The sequence below is a fragment of the Artemia sp. Qi Xiang Cuo genome, chromosome 11 (assembly GCF_049724085.1).
Source record: "Artemia sp. Qi Xiang Cuo chromosome 11, ASM4972408v1, whole genome shotgun sequence".
NCBI lineage: Eukaryota > Metazoa > Arthropoda > Branchiopoda > Anostraca > Artemiidae > Artemia > Artemia sp. Qi Xiang Cuo.
The window spans coordinates 48,250,761-48,271,136 of record NC_142804.1 but is presented as its reverse complement, the minus strand read 5'-3'; the positions used below and the strand labels follow the sequence as shown (position 1 = coordinate 48,271,136).

Here is a 20,376-nt window from a genome sequence, read left to right as displayed (position 1 = left end):
ATTTCAGCCCCCCCCTATATAGGCCAATTCAGGGTTAGGGTAGTTATAGCCAATATCGGGGGGGGGGGGCTTAAACTCATTTCCGAAATAAATGCTTATTATATTTATAATCAGAATAAGAAAAGGTATCAAATATTGTATTCAAATAAGTCATAAATCAATGACATTATTTGGTATATATTGACCATGAATTTTAGCCCCCATCCCTATAGGCCTATATACCAATTCAGGGCATGGGCGCCCATAAGCTGAATTCCAGGGGGGGGGGGGCAAACTTCGTCTAATTGCTACTTTTAATGGTATATAAAATAAATCTCAGAACAAAAATATAAAAATAAGGCAGCATCAATCAGCCAGGGGGGGGGGGGCAAGAGCCCCCCCATATGGGCGCCCATGATTCTGGGTATATATTTGCACATTAGGGGGATGGGGGAAAGTTTAAACTTACCTCTCATTTACATCAGAAATAAAATTTACCCCCATCCCCCTAATGTGCAAATATATACCCTGAATTGGTATATCTAGGGTAGGGGGGTAAAATTCATTTCCGACAAAAACGATTATTATATTTGGAAAGAGGATAAAAAAAAGGCATCGAGTGTTATGTTTACTTTATTCGTAAGTCAATAATATGAATAACGAAAAATTTACCCAACAAATTTGCCCCCCCCCCGTTCTTAAATTTTCATGAATCGACGTCACTGTTTACTTTCTAAATGTCATAATCACCTTTTGTTTAAATATTTCAGTAAATATCTACAATATCCAAAGATATTCAAAATCCAAATTTAACAGACATCCTTACTCAACCATGTCTTAAAATAAACTAAACAAATTTTACCGACAAATGAAACGAAACGTAAAGAGTTCGCTAATCACTACTCTGGGTGCGTAAGGAGTTCCTCGCTCTCCTTAATTGCTGTAATGTTGTTTAAAGGGATACCAATATCTCATTAACAAAAGAAAGGATTCTTAGATACAAAATTTGGAGGGAACAAGGCGACTAATATTTTCTAAAGGGGGCAGAGTTCTGTAAAGAGATTTTCCTAAAAAATAGTCATATCTTTTGTCCGAATTTTACACAGGGGCGAAATTCACTATGGGAGCAGGGGGACAACTCCCAGAACTCGGTTTGCCCCCCCCTCCGACCTCAGTTTGCCCCCTCCCCCTTCCTGGCTGAAATTTAGTTTCTTCCAAAATCTTGTCAAAATTAAGATAAGCCTGCATAATTCAAGCACCAACAGAAACAAGTCAGTTTTTTAGTACTTATTTACCTATATTTTATTGAAATGTACCTTTATAGTACTTTTAATGTACTAAATAGTACCTTTAATGTACCAAAATTGCTTATTTTTTAGTTTTTACTGTCATTTTCACTTGATTTCGGAAAGTTGGCTCCAACTTTGCCCCCCCCCCCCTCCAGGAATTTGACAAAGTTACGGCACTGAATTTACAGCATATCATTCTATTTCGATTCTAGCCACGGAAGACTGTACTCAGTAAGATGAATATTTTTTGATTTGAAAAAAGAAACAGAAATTTACTTAGTTCAGACACGGACTTCTACACTTAATAATAGATTAATGGATTAAATTCTTGGGGAAAGTGCAATTTAAAGGGGTCAAAATTGAAAACGAAAGGCTTGGAAATTGTGTGAAAATACATCAAAATACATAGAGAATCATTGAAAGCATCGAGATTTAACAGGAATAGGCATACTTAGGACATGGCAATGGTTTACGTAGAGGAAACTCCGGTTCCAGTCTCTGCACCAAAAAAAATTCTTTTGCGTGCTTGAGGCCCGCGTAGATAGAGTCTAGTGCACTCCTGAATTGGTTTCGAATTAGGTGAGGCAATAAATAGATACTTGGTGCTCAACTTTTCCGGATGCAATTCCTCTACCAGTGCAATCCTAAAATGTTCTTAGAAATTTATTCTGAAGATCCATGGGTTTCATTTGGAGGGACGGGAGGGGTTTCAAATTTTCAAAACTACAAAGAATGGTCCTAAATCATATGACTTATTCATCTTTTTTGGCTGAATTCAATCCAGCAAAGAGCTAATTTTAAGGGGTTCGGGGATGGACGGTTGCAAATGCTCATGCCGTTATTATTACAGAAGGCGTCTTTTAGAAATCAAATGCTAAAGTGAAAGGCACTTTGAAATCTAAATGGTCACCACTGGCGGATCCAGGGTGGGTCTGGGGCCCCACCAAGATTTTTTCTGGCGTCCTCATTACCTGTTTTTCTTCTGATTTTCCCTCTTGATTTAAAAAAAATTCGTCAATTTGATCAATTATTCGCACCCTTGTCAAATTCAACCCCCCCCCCCCCCAAGATGTTGCCTATTGGTACTCTTTTCACATTTTACCCCCGAGATTTGATTTAGATCCGCCCCTGATTGTCACACCTTCAACCAGCAAAGAAAATGTAAATAATAATTAGAACTGTCATTTGTAGTGTCTTTTCCTCCAAACACTGTTTTCTTTTAAAATAAGCCTATGGTCGTTACAATTAACCCACGGGGATGGAATTCTGTGCACCAGAAAGCAGAGTTCTTCAGCTGGATCAAAATTATCTCCGATGGGGCTCAGCTACGATAACAATAGCCAATAACTCTTAGAAACATAGTTCAAAGAAGGAGCTAGCCTCGGAATTACTTTCTAGCTCTATCTCAGCTTCAGAGGATAAAAATACCAGTAAAAGGCAATATATATGCATAGATCCTTCTTTTCCCTTGATATCAATTTAATATAAAAGAAACAACTTTGCTAAAACGCTATTATACCTTTTACCTTTTTAAAATCAAGGAACACAGTGCGCTTGCAAGTGGCCTTGAATCCCCCAACCATCTGATTTGATTGGATTCGAGGGAAATAATTAAATTTTTGTTAAATTGAGTCTGGTGTAGAGTCACTAATAACCAAGGGAGAATTCAGAGTAAAATTTCTTCAAAGGGGGACAGTCATTTATAGATTTAAATGCTACCTATGTACGCGCCGTACATGAATTGACTCAAACATTGAAGTGAATTGGATGGAGTTTCCAGTCATATACTTTTTGGCAGCATGGATTTCCTGGCAGTTGTTCTTATAAACTGAGAGGTTTTATGCAAGGGTTTTTGATGCTTTTTAAATAATTTTCTAACTCAGAATATGGGTATTATGGTGTTTTTGCCATATATGTACCAAATTTGGGTATTGCATGACAAAATGGTTGAGGACGGCCCTTTATTGTGGCTCGGTCCATTTTGTTAATTGAAAATGACACTAAAGCTCATACTTGTGTTTAAGTGATTCTATATCCAATAGTTTGGTATGATCAGCTTTGGAAAAGAAAACAAACACACAAATAAACAGATATCCGTAACCTCCCTCCCAAATGAAAAGTTCAATTTTTGTATCGTTTTAGAAAGATGATTAGAAAGACGTTTTAGAAAGAAGAGAGATGGCATTCACTTTTGGTATATTAGACAGTTTTATCTAATCGCAAGATAATGTCTGTCCGTTTCCAAAAATTTCACAGATCTTTTCTTTATGATGGAAGCTTTCAGTAGGGAGAGGGTCACTACTCTGAATCTTACATAATTTATTCAAGGATTATTGATCCGCGAATGGGGACATATTTCTGAGAAATTGATTGCATAATCGACTAGGACAAGAGGGGAAGTAGATTTCTGGGAAATTGATTACATAATCTGACGGTGAATTATTCATTCACGAAAAGGGGAATTAAGAAACATTATGGCTTCTTTGATCTTTAGGTCTGAGAGATATCACGTCTTTAGTGACAGAGATAAATTGATATTCTATTTATTTGGTTTAGGGGATTATTTCGGCGAAACCGTTTGAGACATTTTAGGGGATTAATTGGGCGAAACCGTTTGAGAAATTTCCGAAGATGATTTAGGCGAAACAGTTTGGGAAATTTTAGAAAATGATTTTAGAAGATGATATAGTAGATGAGTTGGGATGAAACTCTGTTGTCGTTATAATACACTAGTTCCATTTGAACTGTGTTGTAAGGTCCCCTAGCCCAAACCCAAAGGGTCCCCGGGCCCCTAAGGCCCCCGGGCCCCCAAAGGCTCCCCGGGCCCCCTGACCCCCAAATGCCCCCCAGGTTTCCAAAGGATCCCCCGGGCCCCCAAAGCCCCCCATGGGCCCCCAAAGGGCCCCCGGGCCTCCAAAAGGCTCCCAGACCCCCGAAGGACCTCCGAGCCCCAAAAAGCCCCTAAAGGGCCCCGGGCCCCAAAGAGCCCCACTACACTCCCCCTGTCTCCTTTGTTGTGGTTTACCTTGTTACTAGTTCATTCTCTTGATGTTTCAAATTTCATTTTAGATCTTTTTCGTTCAAATGCAAGAGTTGGATTATTTCAGTAGTGTTTTCACGTGGCTTACCATGTCACTGTTACATTCTCTTGATGTTTCAAAGTTCATTTCGGATTTTTTCGTTGAAATGTAAAAGTTGGAATATTTCAGTAGTGTTTTCTCATGGTTTACCTTGTCACAGTTATATTATCTTGATGTTTCAAAGTTCATTTTGGATTTATTTCGTTGAAATGTAACAGTTGGAATATTTCAGTAGTGTTTTGTCGTGGTTTACCATGCCACTGTTACATTCTCTTGATGTTTCAAAGTTCATTTTGGATTTATTTCGTTGAAATGTAGAAGTTGGAAAATTTCAGTAGTGTTTCTTGTGGTTTACCTTGTCACTGCTACATTTTCTTGATGTCTGAAAGTTCATTTTGGATTTCTTTCGTCGAAATGTATGAGTTAGAACATTTCAGTAGTGTTTTGTCGCGGTTAACCTTGTCACTCTTAAATTCTCTTGATGTTTCAAAGTTCATTTTGGATTATTTTCGTCGACATGTAAGAGTTGGATTATTTCAGTTGTGTTTTGTCGTGGTTTACCATGTCACTGTTGCATTTTCTTGATTTTTCAGAGTTCATTTTAGATTTCTTTCGTTGAAATATAAGAGTTGGAATATTTCAGTAGTGTTTTGTCGTGATTTACCATGTCACTGTTACATTTTCTTGATGTCTGAAAGTTCATTTTGGATCTTTTTTGTTGAAATGCAAGAGTTGGAATATTTCAGTAGTGTTTTGTCGTGGTTTACCTTGTCACTGTTACATTCTCTTGATGTTTCAAAGTTCATTTTTGATTTGTTTTTGTTTCATTGAAATGAAAGAGTTAGATTATTTCAGTAGTGTTTTGTCGTGGTTTACCTTGTCACTGTTACATTCTCTTGATGTTTCAAAGTTCATTTAAGATTTTTTTCGTTGAAATGTAAGAGTTGGAATATTTCAATAGTTTTTTGTCGTGGTTTACCTTGTCACTATTACATTCTCCTGATTTTTCAAAGTTCATTTTGGATTTCTTTCATTGAAATGTAAGAGTTGGAACATTTCAGTAGTATTTGTTGTGGTTTACCTAGTCACTGTTACATTTTCTTGCTGTTTCGGAGTTCATTTTAGATTTTTTTGTTGAAATGTAAGAGTTGGAATATTTCAGAAGTGTTTTGTACTGGTTTACTTTGTCACTATTACATTCTCTTGATGTTTCAAAGTTCATTTGTGATTTTTTTTTTGTTGAAATGAAAGAGTTGGAATATTTCAGTAGTGTTTATTGTGGTTTACCTTGTAACTGTTACATTCTCTTGATGCTTCAAAGTTCATTTTTGATATTTTTCGTTGAAATGTATGAGTTAGATGATTTCAGTAGTGTTTTGTCGTGGCTTACTTCGTCACTTTTACATTCTCTTGATGTTTCAAAAATTAATTTTAGATTTTTTTTTTGTTGAAATGTAAGAGTTAGATTATTTCAGTAGTGTTTTTCGTGGTTTAACTTGTCACTGTTACATTCTCTTGATGTTTCAAAGTTCATTTTTGATTTCTTTCGTTGAAATGTAAGAGTTGGAATATTTCAGTAGTGTTTATTGTGGCTTACCTAGTCACTGTTACATTCTCATGATGTTTCAAAGTTCACTTTAGATTTTTCATTCCTTGAAATGTAAGAGTTGGAATATTTCAGTAGTGTTTTTTGTGGTTTACTTTGTCACTCTTACATTCTCTTGATTTTTCGAAGTTCATTTTGGATCCTATTCGTTGAAATGCAAGAGTTGGAATATTTCAGTAGTGTTTTGTTGTGGTTTACATTGTCACTGTTACATTCTGAAGATGTTTCAAAGTTCATTTTGGATTTTTTTTTTCATTTAAGTGTAAGAGTTGGAATATTTCAATAGTGTTTTGTTGTGATTTACCTTGTTAGTGTTGCATTCTGAAGATATTTCAAAGTTCATTTTGGATTTTTTTTTCATTGAAATGTAGGAGTTAGAATATTTCAGTAGTGTTTTGTTGGGGTTTACCTTGTCAATGTTACATTCTCTTGATGTTTCAAAGTTCATTTTGAATTTTTTTTTCGTTTAAATGCAAGAGTTGGATTATTTCAGTAGTGTTTTCTCATGGTTTACCTTGTCACTGCTACATTCTCTTGATGTTTCAAAGTTCATTTTGGATCGTATTCGTTGAAATGAAAGAGTTGGAATATTTCAGTAGTGTTTTGTTGTGGTTTACATTGTCACTGTTACATTCTGAAGATGTTTCAAAGTTCATTTTGGATTTTTTTTTCATTTAAGTGTAAGAGTTGGAATATTTCAATAGTGTTTTGTTGTGATTTACCTTGTCAGTGTTGCATTCTGAAGATATTTCAAAGTTCATTTTGGATTTTTTTTTTCATTGAAATGTAGGAGTTGGAATATTTCAGTAGTGTTTTGTTGGGGTTTACCATATCAATGTTACATTCTCTTGATGTTTCAAATTTCATTTTGAATATTTTTTTTTCGTTGAAATGAAAGAGTTGGATTATTTCAGTAGTTTTTTCTCATGGTTTACCTTGTCACTGCTACATTCTTTTGATGTTTCAAAGTTCATTTTGGAATTCTTTCGTTGAAATGTACGAGTTGAAATATTTAAGTAGTGTTTATTGTGGTTTACCTAGTCACTGTTACATTATCATGATGTTTCAAAGTTCATTTTAGATTTTTCATTCCTTGAAATGTAAGTGTTGGAATATTTCAGTAGCGTTTTTTGTGGTTTACCTAGTTACTCTTAAATTCTCTTGATTTTTCAAAGTTCATTTTGGATCCTATTCGTTGAAATGTAAGAGTTGGAATATTTCAGTAGTTTTTTGTTGTGGTTTACATTATCACTGTTACATTCTGAAGATGTTTCAAAGTTCATTTTGGATTTTTTTTTTCATTGAAGTGTAAGACTTGGAATATTTCAGTAGTGATTTGTTGTGGTTTACCTTGTCACTGTTACATTCTGAAGATGTCTCAAAGTTCATTTTGTATTTTTAGATTCACTTAGCGTGGCGCCACGCTAAGTTAACCTAAATGAGCCTAACGTGAATGCAGTTACTTGAAAAAAAAGGGTGGTATTGTAGGTTGCCTGCAGGTGCCCGGGTGACGGAAAAATCAGTTGTGCTGCCATCTATACCATAATTGAATCAAGAGAATGTAACAGTGACAAGGTAAACCATGACAAATCACTACTGAAATTTTCCAACTCTTGCATTTCAACGTAATAAATCCAAAATTAACTTTGAAAAATCAAGAGAATGTAAAATTGACAAGGTAAACCACGACATCCACTGCTGAAATATTCCAACTCTTACCTTTCAATAAAAAAATCCGAAATAAACTTTGAAACATCAAGAGAATTTAACAGAGACAAGGTAAACCACGACAAAACACTATTGAAATATTCCAACTCCTACATTTCAACAAAAAAAATTCGAAATGAACTTTGAAACATCAAGAGAATGTAACAGTGACAAGGTAAACGGTGACAAAACACTACTGAAATATTCCAACTCTTACATTTCAACGAAAAAAATCCAAAATGAAATTTGAAACATCAAGAGAACGTAACAGTGACAAGGTAAATCATGACAAAACACTACTGAAATATTCCAACTCTTACATTTCAAGAAAAAATGTAAAATGAACTTTGAAACATCAAGAGAATGTAACAGTCACTAAGTAAACCACAACCAAACACTACTGAAATATTCCAACTCTTACATTTCAACGAAAGAAATCCAAAATGAACTTTGAAAAATCATGAGAATGTGATAGTGACAAGGTATACCACTACAAATCACTATTGAAATATTCCAATTCTTACATTTCAATAAAAATCTAAAATGAACTTTGAAACATCAAAATAGTGTAACAGTGACAAAGTAAACCACGACAAAACACTACTGAAATATTCCAACTCTTGCATTTCAACAAAAAAATCCAAAATGAACTTTGAAACATCAAGAGAATGTAACAGTAACAAGGTAAACCACGACAAAATACTACTGAAATAATCTAACTCTTGCATTTCAAAAAAAAAATTTAGAAATGAACTTTGAAACATCAATAGAATTTAACAGTAACAAGGTAAACCAGTGAAAAAAACTACTGAAATAATCCTGCTCTTACATTTCAACGAAAAAAAAAATCAAAAATGAACTTTGAAACATCAAGAGAATGTAACAGTGAAATGGTAAACCATGACAAAACAATACTGAAATATTCCAACTCTTACATTTCAACGAAAAAGTTCAAAATGAACTTTGAAACATCAAGAAAATGTAACAGTGACATGGTAAACCATGACAAAACACTATTGAAATAATCCAACTCTTGCATTTCAACGAAGAAAAATCCAAAATGAACTTTGAAATGTCAAGAGAATGTAACAGTGTCAAGGTAAACCACGACGAAACACTATTGAAATATTCCAAATCTTGCATTTCAAGGAAAAAATCTAAAATGAACTTTGAAACATCAAGAGAATGTAACAGTGACATGGTAAACCACGACGAAACACTACTGAAATAATCCAACTCATGCATTTAAATGAAAAAAGATCCAAAATGAACTTTACAACATTAGGAGAATGTTACAGTGACAAGGTAACTCACGACAAAACACTACTGAAATATTCCAACTCTTACATTTCAACGAAAAAAAAATCAAAATGAACTTTGAAACATCAAGAGAATGTAACATTGACAAGATAAACCACAACAAAACACTACTGAAATAGTCCAACTCTTACATTTCAACGAAAAAAAAATCAAAATGAACTTTGAAACATCAAGAGAATGTAAGAGTGACAAGATAAACCACTACAAATCACTACTGAAATATTCCAACTCTTACATTTCAATGAAAAAAAAAATCCAAAATGAACTTTGAAACATCTTCAGAATGTAGCAGTGACAAGGTAATCCACAACAAAACACCAATAAAATATTCCAACTCTTACACTTCAATGAAAAAAAAACCAAAATGAACTTTGAAACATCTTCAGAATGTAACAGTGACAATGTAAACCACAACAAAACACTACTGAAATATTCAAACTCATACATTTCAACGAATAGGATCCAAAATGAACTTTGAAAAATCAAGAGAATGTAACAGTGACAAAGTAAACCACAACAAACACTACTGAAATATTCCAATTCTTACATTTCAAGGAATGAAAAATCTAAAATGAGCTTTGAAACATCAAGAGAATGTAACAGTAACATGGTAAAACATGAAAAAACACTGCTGAAATATTCCAACTCTTGCATTTCAATGAAGAAAATTCAAAATGAACTTTGAAACATCATGAGAATTTACAGTGATGGTAAACCACGAAAAAACACTACTAAAATAATCCAACTCTTACATTTCAACGAAAAAGATCCAAAATGAGCTTTGAAACATCAAAAGAATGTAACAGTAACATGGTAAATCATGAAAAAACACTGCTGAAATATTCCAACTCTTGCATTTAAATGATGAAAATTCAAAATGAACTTTGAAACATCATGAGAATTTAACAGTGATGGTAAACCACGAAAAAACACTACTAAAATAATCCAACTCTTGCATTTCAACAAAACAAAAATTCAAAAATGAACTTTGAAAACATCATGAGAATGTAACAGTGACTAGGTAAACCACAATAAACACTACTGAAATATTCCAACTCTTACATTTCAACAAAAGAAATCCAAAATGAACTTTGAAACATCAAAAAAATGTAGCAGTGACAAGGTAAACCATGACAAAGCACTACTGAAATAATCCAACTCTTGTATTTCAACGAAAAAGATCCAAAATGAACTTTTAAACATCAATAGAATGTAAAAGTGATATGGTAAACCATGACAAAACACTACTGAAATATTCCAACTCTTGTATTTAAAGGAAAAAGATTCAAAATGAACTTTGAAATATCATGAGAATGTAACAGTGACAATGTAAACCACGAGAAAACACTACTGAAATCATCCAACTCTTGCATTTCAACGAAAAATATCTAAAATGAACTTTGAAACGTCAAGAGAATGTACCAGTGACAAGGTAAACCACAACAAAACACTACTGAAATATTCCAATTCCTATATTTCAACAAAAAAATCCAAACTGAACTATGAAAGATCAATCGAATTTAACAGTGACATGGTAAACCACGACGAAACACTACTGAAATAATCCAACTCATGCATTTAAATGAAAAAAGATCCAAAATGAACTTTGCAACATTAAGAGAATGTTACAGTGACAAGGTAACTCACGGCAAAACACTACTGAAATATTCCAACTCTTACATTTCAACGAAAAAAATAAAAATCAAAATGAACTTTGAAACATCAAGAAAATGTAACATTGACAAGATAAACCACAACAAATCACTGCTGAAATATTCCAACTCTTACATTTCAATGAAAAAAAAAATCCAAAATGAACTTTGAAACATCTTCAGAATGTAGCAGTGACAAGGTAATCCACAACAAAACACCAATAAAATATTCCAACTCTTACACTTCAATGAAAAAAAAATCCAAAATGAACTTTGAAACATCTTCAGAATGTAACAGTGACAATGTAAACCACAACGAAACACTACTAAAATATTCCAACTCTTACATTTCAACGAATAGGATCCAAAATGAACTTTGAAAAATCAAGAGAATGTAACAGTGACAAAGTAAACCACAACAAACACTACTGAAATATTCCAATTCTTACATTTCAAGGAATGAAAAATCTAAAATGAACTTTGAAACATCATGAGAATGTAACAGTGACTAGGTAAACCACAATAAACACTACTGAAATAATCCAACTCTTACATTTCAACGAAAAAGATCCAAAATGAGCTTTGAAACATCAAGAGAATGTAACAGTGACATGGTAAACCATGACAAAACACTGCTGAAATATTCCAACTCTTGCATTTCAATGATAAAGATTCAAAATGAACTTTGAAACACCATGAGAATTTAACAGTGACTTGGTAAACCACGAAAAAACACTACGAAATAATCCAACTCTTGCATTCCAACGAAACAAAAAATCAAAAATGAAATTTGAAACATCATGAGAATGTAACAGTGACTAGGTAAACCACAGTAAACACTACTGAATTATTCCAACTCTTACATTTCAACGAAAGAAATTCAAAATCAACTTTGAAACATCAAAAGAATGTAGCAGTGACAAGGTAAACCATGAGAAAACACTACTGAAATAATCCAACTCTTGCATTTCAACGAAAAAGATCCAAAATGAACTTTTAAACATCAAGAGAATGTAAAAGTGATACGGTAAATCATGACAGAACACTACTGAAATATTCAAACTCTTGTATTTCAATGGAAAGGATTCACAATGAACTTTGAAATATCAGGAGAATGTAACAGTGACATTGGTAAACCACGTGAAAACACAACTGAAATCATCCAACTCTTGCATTTCAACGAAAAATATCTAAAATGAACTTTGAAACATCAAGAGAATGTCAACATCAAGAGCCTGATGCAAGGAAGAAAAAATTAACTGTTGTATATAAAATCATTTGCTTCAAGTTTTCAATGTTTCTGTGAGGCAGGTGACTAGAATGAAATTTCATAAGTTTTGAAGGATAAATTTTGAAAATCGATTTTGTGCTCTAGAAGAAATGAACATTCAACCTGGGCCCCAAGGGGGTCATGGTGCAGGTGGAAGTGGTACAGGTCAAGGACAATCATTTTTGCAAATGACCCCACAGTTTTATGGAGCTAATAATAATGCAAGTCAGAACCAAATGATAGTTCCATGGTCCCATGACGGCCAGTAAGCTGGCAACCAGGTTCATATAACCCAAATGCATTTTATGGTCAACAACAAATTGTCCAGCAGGTGCAAAGAGCACCAGTTCAGTTAGTGGGAAGTGGTTTTTATCCACCAAATTATAATGTGCCAGGGACACAGACCATTCCTTTAGCTAATAGGTACTCTGTCTTAAGTGAGGAAGGAAGTTACCCACCATTACCATCTGAGAGTGATGAAGATATGAGACCTGTCAAACCTTGTGTATTATAAAGGTTGATTCAAGAAGACTTGCAAATGCCAAAACTGGGACTGAACCCCAGCCTAGGACGTACAAGGAGAGACATTTCTCCAAATAGTGAAATTGCCCCACAACTAGCTAAGAGGCAAAATGCACACCAAAACCAATCAATACCATCTCAGAAAGTGTCCATTAAAAATCAATCCATTGATATACCACAGACCGAATTATTATCTTCAATGATTGGTGTTACAGTAAGTGATGAATATAAACAACTGCCTGATGACTACAAAATAGTGAAATCTCTGAAAGAAGTACTGAAATCTAGAAAATTTGAATTTGAAGTAAACAGAGTAAGAGACAAAATGACAGTATACCTCATGGATGAAGAATCATCAAAAATTGTCCAACAAATGAACATTGTTGCTGGAGTGAATGTTACTGGAAGTGTTAAGCAGAGATTAAGCCGAGGGATCATAAAAGGAGTCCAACTAAGCATGACAGATGAAGAGATTTTAGAGTGTATGGAGTCACCAATTAAAGTAAAAGAAGTTCACCGGCAAAAATGGTGCAACAAAGAAACAAAAAAGCTAGCTGACAGTTAGGCAATAATTGTGGTATTTGAAGGTAATTGTCCTCCCCCAAGTGTGTGGTTTTGTGGAAGAAAAAGAGAAGTCCAGGTGTAAAACAGGAGATTATTACAGTGTCATAAGTGTCAAAAATATGGCCATAAACAGGATGTTTGTAGAGCTCAAGCTCATACATGCCTAAGATGCTCAGGAAATCATTCATCTGATATGTGCCATCTCAAAAACACTGATAGAACCTCAAGGCCCAAATCATGTGTATGTGCCAATTGCAAAGGCAATCATTCTTCTACATCATTTGCTTGCCCTGTTAGAATCCAGAATAGAGAAATCCTACAAGCGGCAGAGAAATATCACATGGGTTTTAAGAGAGCCCAAGTAAACTATAGCAGCTATGCAGATGTGGCAAACAAAAAACTTACTGTGAGTACCTCTTATTTCAATCAACTTCATAATGAAATTACAATAAATATGAAGCAAGAAATTGAACAGAAGGCAGCAAAATCCCTAATAATTGGATTACTTCTAAGACCAGAAATGCTTAAATTGAGTGAACTATCATTAATAGAACGTATAAGCAAATTATGTACCCTTGTGCATGAATTGCAGCTTGGGCAGCTAAACAAAGATGAAATTAGAAGTGTTTGTTTAATTAATGAGACAGCAGCACAACAATATAGACCTTAAAATATTATCATGGAACTCACAATCAGTGAGGAATGAGAAGAAAGATCTTGTTGATGAATTTTACCATAAAAATTGTATTGATGTCATACGTCTCCAAGAAACCTGGCCAAAACCCTATATAAATATGAGTTTCCAGGGATACAATATTTTGAGGAAAGGCAGAATTGAAACAGGAAGAGGCGGGTTGTTGATAGGTATTAGAAAAAAATACCACTACACCGAAGTGCATATTGAATTAGGTGACAATTATGAAGAGTATGTTGAAATAGTTGGATTCAAGCTCCATTTGGGAAATGGTAAAATCCTCAATGTTATAAATGTTTACAACTCGAATGGGAAAACTAAAGACATTGGTGGTATTATAAATGAACTACTTGATAAAATACCAAATGCAGAACAGGTGGTTTTAATAGGGGTTTTTTAATGCCCATAATAAAGTCTGGTGTAATTGTGATTTTATTAATGCTTCAGGTTAGAGCCTTGAAGATATGTTACTGGAAAATAATATATGCTCAATTACACCAAAAGAGCTTCCAACCCAAAAAAATCCTATCAAAGTAATTTCCGCCACTACAGACTTGACTTTCACTAGCCCAGATCTAGTGGCATCAGCAACTGTGTCAACCTTAGTAAATACATCTTTATTTAGTGACCATGCCCCAATTTTATTAAATGTTTGTGATGGTTGGTTTGAGATTTCTGATAAATTTGAGACAAACAAGATTTCTAAGTTTCAAATCAAGAAGGCAGATTGGCGAAAGTTTAAAGAACTTCTTGAACAAAAAAACGTTTTGACTGAAACAGAAAGGGAGCAAAATGTTAATGGCAAAGTGAAGGTTTTCCAGGACAGCATAATTGAAGCAGCAACAAAAGCTGTTCCACTGAAGGCTAAATATAAGGGACAAAGGAATTCATGTTTATGGTGGAACAAAGATTGGGATGCAGCTAAAAAGAAATATATAAGAAGAAAAAATGAGTATGAACAAGCAACAACAATATAAAACCATATTGAGGTGAAAAGAGCTTATGCAGTATTTAAGAGAACGATTTCACAAGCCAAGAAAAAGAGCTGGGAAGAATTTATTAATAATTTGGATTTCCAGAAACCAGTTAGTAAGGTCTATGCTTTCATCAAACAAATGCAAAGCAATCGCCCACCCGGAAACTCCAACCCCCCTGGAATGTCCAAGAATCAGTTACTAGTGACAGAACAAGAGAAGGAAAATGCAAGTGATAATTATCTAAAAAATACCATAGGAAATACTGATAAAAATGCTACAGAAGTGGCCAGAATGACAGCTAAAGTTAAAAGAATGGCAAATCAGGATTTGCAGAGCCCTTATAATCAGCCATTTACTAATGTTGAAATTGACAGTGTAATATGAAATCTCCCTATTAACTCACCAGGGGAAGATATGATTTATTTACAGTTTGTTCAAGCTTTGCCAAAGCAGTTGATTATGGTGTTGTTTGCCATCATCAATTTGGCTTGGACTGATGGATATTTGCTAATTGCATGGAAAAGGGGCCAAGCAATTATGATACCAAAACCAGGAAAGGACAATTCAAAACAGGAAGACCAGCAGTTCATAACTTTGCTCCCAGTTTTAGGGAAAGTATATGAACGACTTGTTAAGAAAAGACTTAACTATGAAGTAGAAAAAAGGGGCAGTCTTAAAGATATACAATATGGTTTCAGGAAAAACAAAAGTACCATAGAAAATTTGCTTTGCTTTAAACAGGATGCTTTATATGCTCTCCAGAATGGACTTGTAATGATTGCAGTTTTCCTTGATGTCAAGGACGCATTTGATAACAGTGTACACAAACATATATTGTCAGGAATAATTAAGGCTGGAATTAGAGGTTGAATGTTGCTGCTAAGTAAAAATTATCTTGAAGACTGATTAGTGACAGTGAGAGTAGGAAATACAATGTCAACAGCCCTAGTAAGAGGAAGACGTGGAGTTCCTCAAGGGTCAGCCTTAGGACCTGATTTTTACAATATGGGAGAGTATAATATCCCTATTGGAGAAGGGGATTCAAACGCGGGAATTTTTGCTGATGATAACACTTTGTGGGTTATGGCAAGGACATTGGAAGAGGGAATCAAAGCTATTTCAGAAGTATTAGTGCAAGTTGAAAACTGGGCGACTGATATTGATCTCAAATTTTCAACACATAAAACAAAAGCCATGTTAATAACTCGGAAGAAAATGAAAGTTACCCCAATAATTAGATTTTATGGCCAGCAGATTGAGTTTGTGAGTGAAGCAAAGTTCTTGGGTGTGAATATAGAGCCAAATTTGAATTGGAAACCATATATTGAAATGACCAAGGCTGCTTGCATTAAAAGGCTGAATCTTATGAAGATGCTTACAACTGTTACATGGGGGCAAAAACCAAGTTTTATGATGGAGTTTTATATAAAATATATTAGGTCTAAAATAGAACATGCTTCCGTGATTTATTCCTCAGGCAGTGACACAACCCTAGCAAAGTTTAATTCTGTACAGAATGCAGCTATACGCATTGCCTTTGCAGCTAGAAAGACTACCCCTATTGTGTTTTTAATGTCAGATTCAGGACTTGAAAGCCTGGAAATCAGGAGAAAGGTAAATGTCCTGAAATATATAAAAAAATTGTGGACAACAGATAATACAAACCCAGTTAGATCAAGAATAGTTAAACCAGGAAAAATTGTTACATCAAATAAGTTTAAAAAGAGAAACCAGGAAAATATCTTTGAAATGTCTTGTCATATCAGTGAACAGTTTGGAGTGACACTAAAAATGACAGATATGTTAAAAGTTCCAGAAATTGCTTTACCTGCTCCTTGGGAGACAATTAAGCTACATTGCAATCTTGAGTTTGAAACGAATGGATACCATGATTCCAGGATAAACTTTAAATTAATGATGGCAGAGAAATACAGGGGATTCCTTGATATTTATACAGACGGATCTAAGAAAAGTAAACCAATTTCTGCAGTAGGGGCTGCCTTCGTCATTCCATTGATACAAGTATCAAAGTCATTTAAACTGCATTCAGAGGCAACAATCTTCCAGGCTGAAGTAATAGCCATAAAGGAAGCATTTGTATTTGCTAAAGAAAACGTTAGCAACCAAAGAAACATTGTATTATTGTCAGATTCAAAAAATGTAATGGAGGCACTCGTGAATTTTGATCATGATGGGGAATATTCAAAAGTAGTCGTATTGTGCTACACGGAAATAGTATCAGATATGTCAACAGCAAACATATATCTTCAGTGGATCCCAGCCCATGTTCAGATTTTGGGGAATGAGAGTGCCGACACAGCTGCTAAAATGGCATGCAAAACAATAAATGTATTTACTAGTGGTTCAACTCCTAGATCTGCAATACAATTAGATCAATTGATACAATCAGTAAGAACAGATGATTTTGAGGATAGCAGAAATCAATCCGGAAATTGGGTTGTTACCCGAAAAGTAGCAAGAAATTTTGAGAGACATGTGTACCAAGGATTAAGTAGGAAAGAGGGAAGATTAGCATTTCGTCTTAGATCAGGCCATGCAGATACAAAATTATACAGGGCGAAGTTTTAAGGAGAGTCAAGTAACTGTGAGTTTTGTGACAAAGAAGAAAGTATGGTACATCTTCTTATAGATTGTGATAAGTACACTCTCCAAAGACAGCATATCAAGGCGTTTTTTCATGAAAGAAGAAAACAGTTGAGTGTAAATTTGATTTTGGGGGGATTAGCAAATGATAGTGACAATATACAGATTCTAAAGCTGGTTGTACAGTTTATAACTGCCATTGGGAGAGATAGGACAATGTGATGGGAAGAATAATTATGATTAATTAATGTGACAGAGCAGATTATTGATGATTGACTAACTAAAGTGGGATCCAGATTTATTGAAAGAAGACCCAAGTGACCGAGCAGTCAAGAGGGGTCTTTAATTCGTTCATCATCATCATCATCGACAAGAGAATGTACCAGTGACAAGGTAAACTAAGACAAAATATTACTGAAATATCCCAATTCCTATATTTCAACAAAAAAAAATCCAAAATGAGCTTTGAGACATCAAGCGAATGTAGAAGTGACATGGTAAACCACATTGAAAAATTACTGAAACAATTCAACACTTGCATTTCAAGGAAAAAATCTAAAATGAACTTTGAAAAATCAAGAGAATGTAACAGTGACATGGTAAACCACGACAAAACACTACTAAAATATTCCAACTCTTGCATTTCAATGAAAGAAATCCAAAATGAACTTTGAAAAATCAAGTGAATGTAACTGTGACATAATAAACCACGACAAAACACTACTGAAATATTCCACCTCTTACATTTCAACGAAAAAATCCAAAATGAACTTTGAAACATTAAGAGAATGTAAGAGTGACAAGGTAAACCACTATAAAAGACTACTGTAATAATCTAACTCTTACATTTCAACAAAATAAAAAATCTAAAATTAACTTTTGAAACATCAAGAGAATGTAACAGTGACAAGGTAAACCACGACAAAACACTACTGAAATAATCTAACTCTTGCATTTCAACGAAAGAAATCCAAAATGAACTTTGAAAAATCAAGAGAATGTAACTGTGACATGATAAACCACGACAAAACATAACTGAAATAATACAACTCTTGCATTTCAACGAAAAAAATATAAAATAAACCTTTAGACATCAAGAGAATGTAAGAGTGAAAAGCTAAGCCACTATCAAACACTACTGAAATAATTTAAATCATACATTTCAACCAACAAATCTAAAATGAACTTTGAAACATCAAGAGAATGTAACAGTAACAAGGTAAACCACAATAAACACTACTGAAATATTCCAAATCTTGCATTTCAACGAAAAAAAAATCCAAAATGAACTTTGAAACATCAAGAGAATGTAACAGTGACAAGGTAAACCACTACAAAACACTACTGAAATATTCCGACTCTTACATTTCAACAAAAACATCTAAAATGAACTTTGAAACAGCAAGAGAATGTAACAGTGACTAGGTAAACCACCACAAACACTACTGAAATATTCCAACTCTTACATTTCAATGAAAGAAATCCAAAATGAACTTTGAAAAATCAAGAGAATGTAATATTGACAAGGTAAACCACGACAAAACACTATTGAAATATTACAACTCTTACATTTCAACGAAAAAAAAAAATCTAAAATGGACTTTGAAACATCAAGAGAATGCAACATTGAAAAGGTAAACCGCGACAAAACACTACTTAAATAATCTAACTCTTGCATTTCAACGAAAAAAAATAATCAAAAATGAACTTTGAAACATCAAGAGAATGTAACAGTGACAAGGTAAACCACGACAAAACACTGCTGAAACAATCTAACTCTTGCACTTCAACGAAAGAAATCCAAAATGAACTATGAAAAATCAAGAGAATGTAACTGTGACATGATAAACCATGACAAAACACTACTGAAATAATCCACCTCTTACATTTCAAGGAAAAAAATCCAAAATGAACTTTGAAACATTAAGTGAATGTAAGAGTGACAAGGTAAACCACTGTAAAACACTACTGAAATAATTTAACTCTTACATTTCAACAAAAAAATCTAAAAAGAACTTTTCAAACATCAAGAGAATGTAACTGTGATAAGGTAAACCACAATAAACACTACTCAAACATTCCGAATATTGCATTTCAACAAAAAAAAACAAAATGGACTTCGAAACAGGAAGAGAATATAACAGTGACTAGATAAACCACTACAAAACACTACTGAAACATTCCAACTCTTGCATTTAAACAAAAAAATCTAAAATGAACTTTGAAACAGCAAGAGAATGTAACAGTGACAAGGTAAACCACAACAAACACTACTGAAATATTCCAACTCTTACATTTCAATGAAAGAAATCCAAAATGAACTTTGAAAAATCAAGAGAATGTAATATTGACAAGGTAAACCACGACAAAACACTATTGAAATATTACAACTCTTACATTTCAACGAAAAAAAAATCATAAATGAACTTTTAGACATTAAGAGAATGTAACAGTGACATGGTAAACAACTACGAAACACTACTGAAATAATCTAACTCATGGATTTCAAGAAAAAAAAAATCAAAATTAACTATCAGTAATCATGAGAATGTAATAGTGACAAGGTAAACCACTACAAAACACCACTACAAAACCACTACAAGACAAAATACTACTGAAATATTCCAACTCTTGCATTTCAACAAAAAAGATCCAAAATGAACTTTGAGACATCAAAAGAATGTAACAGTGAGATGGTAAATCACGACAAAACACTACTGAAATATTCCAAATCTTGCATTTCAACGAAAGAAATCTAAAATGAACTCTGAAAAATCAAAAAAATATAACAGTGACATGGTAAACCAGGACAAAACACTACTGAAATAATCCAACTCTTACATTTCAATGAAAAAATCCAAAATGAAACCTTGAAACATCAAGAGAATGTAAGAGTGACAAGGTAAACCACAACAAAACACTACTGAAATATTCTAAATCTTACATTTCAAAAAAAAAATCTAAAATGAACTTCGAAACATAAAGGGAATGTAACAGTAGCAATGTAAACCACAATAAACACTAATTAAATATTCCAACTCTTGCATTTCAACGAAAAAAAAATCCAAAATGAATTCGGAAAAATAAAGAAAATGTTACAGCGATATGGTAA

The 20,376-nt window shown here is 33.8% G+C and overlaps 2 protein-coding genes across 3 annotated transcripts in view; one reads left to right on the top strand and one right to left on the bottom strand.

Annotated features, from left to right (window-relative positions):
• The window catches only part of rau (RA domain-containing protein rau), a 49,826-nt gene extending 49,022 nt beyond the window's left edge, over nt 1-804 (bottom strand). For both annotated transcript variants that reach the window (XM_089097248.1, XM_089097247.1), the window contains exon 1: nt 730-804. The gene's annotated coding sequence lies outside the window, so the exon portion shown is untranslated. The remainder of the gene's footprint in view (nt 1-729) is intronic.
• A 14,789-nt stretch (nt 805-15,593) lies between these two features.
• On the top strand, nt 15,594-17,249 carry LOC148947072 (uncharacterized). The gene has a single exon (XM_089096504.1). It carries the CDS (start codon nt 15,594-15,596, stop codon nt 17,247-17,249), a length of 1,656 nt encoding a protein of 551 aa, XP_088952630.1.
• The last annotated feature ends 3,127 nt before the right edge of the window (nt 17,250-20,376 follow it).

Coding starts and splice junctions, on each gene's coding strand:
- LOC148947072 (XM_089096504.1), top strand. CDS start 15,594: ATGTCAACAGCCCTAGTAAGAGGAAGACGTGGAGTTCCTCAAGGGTCA.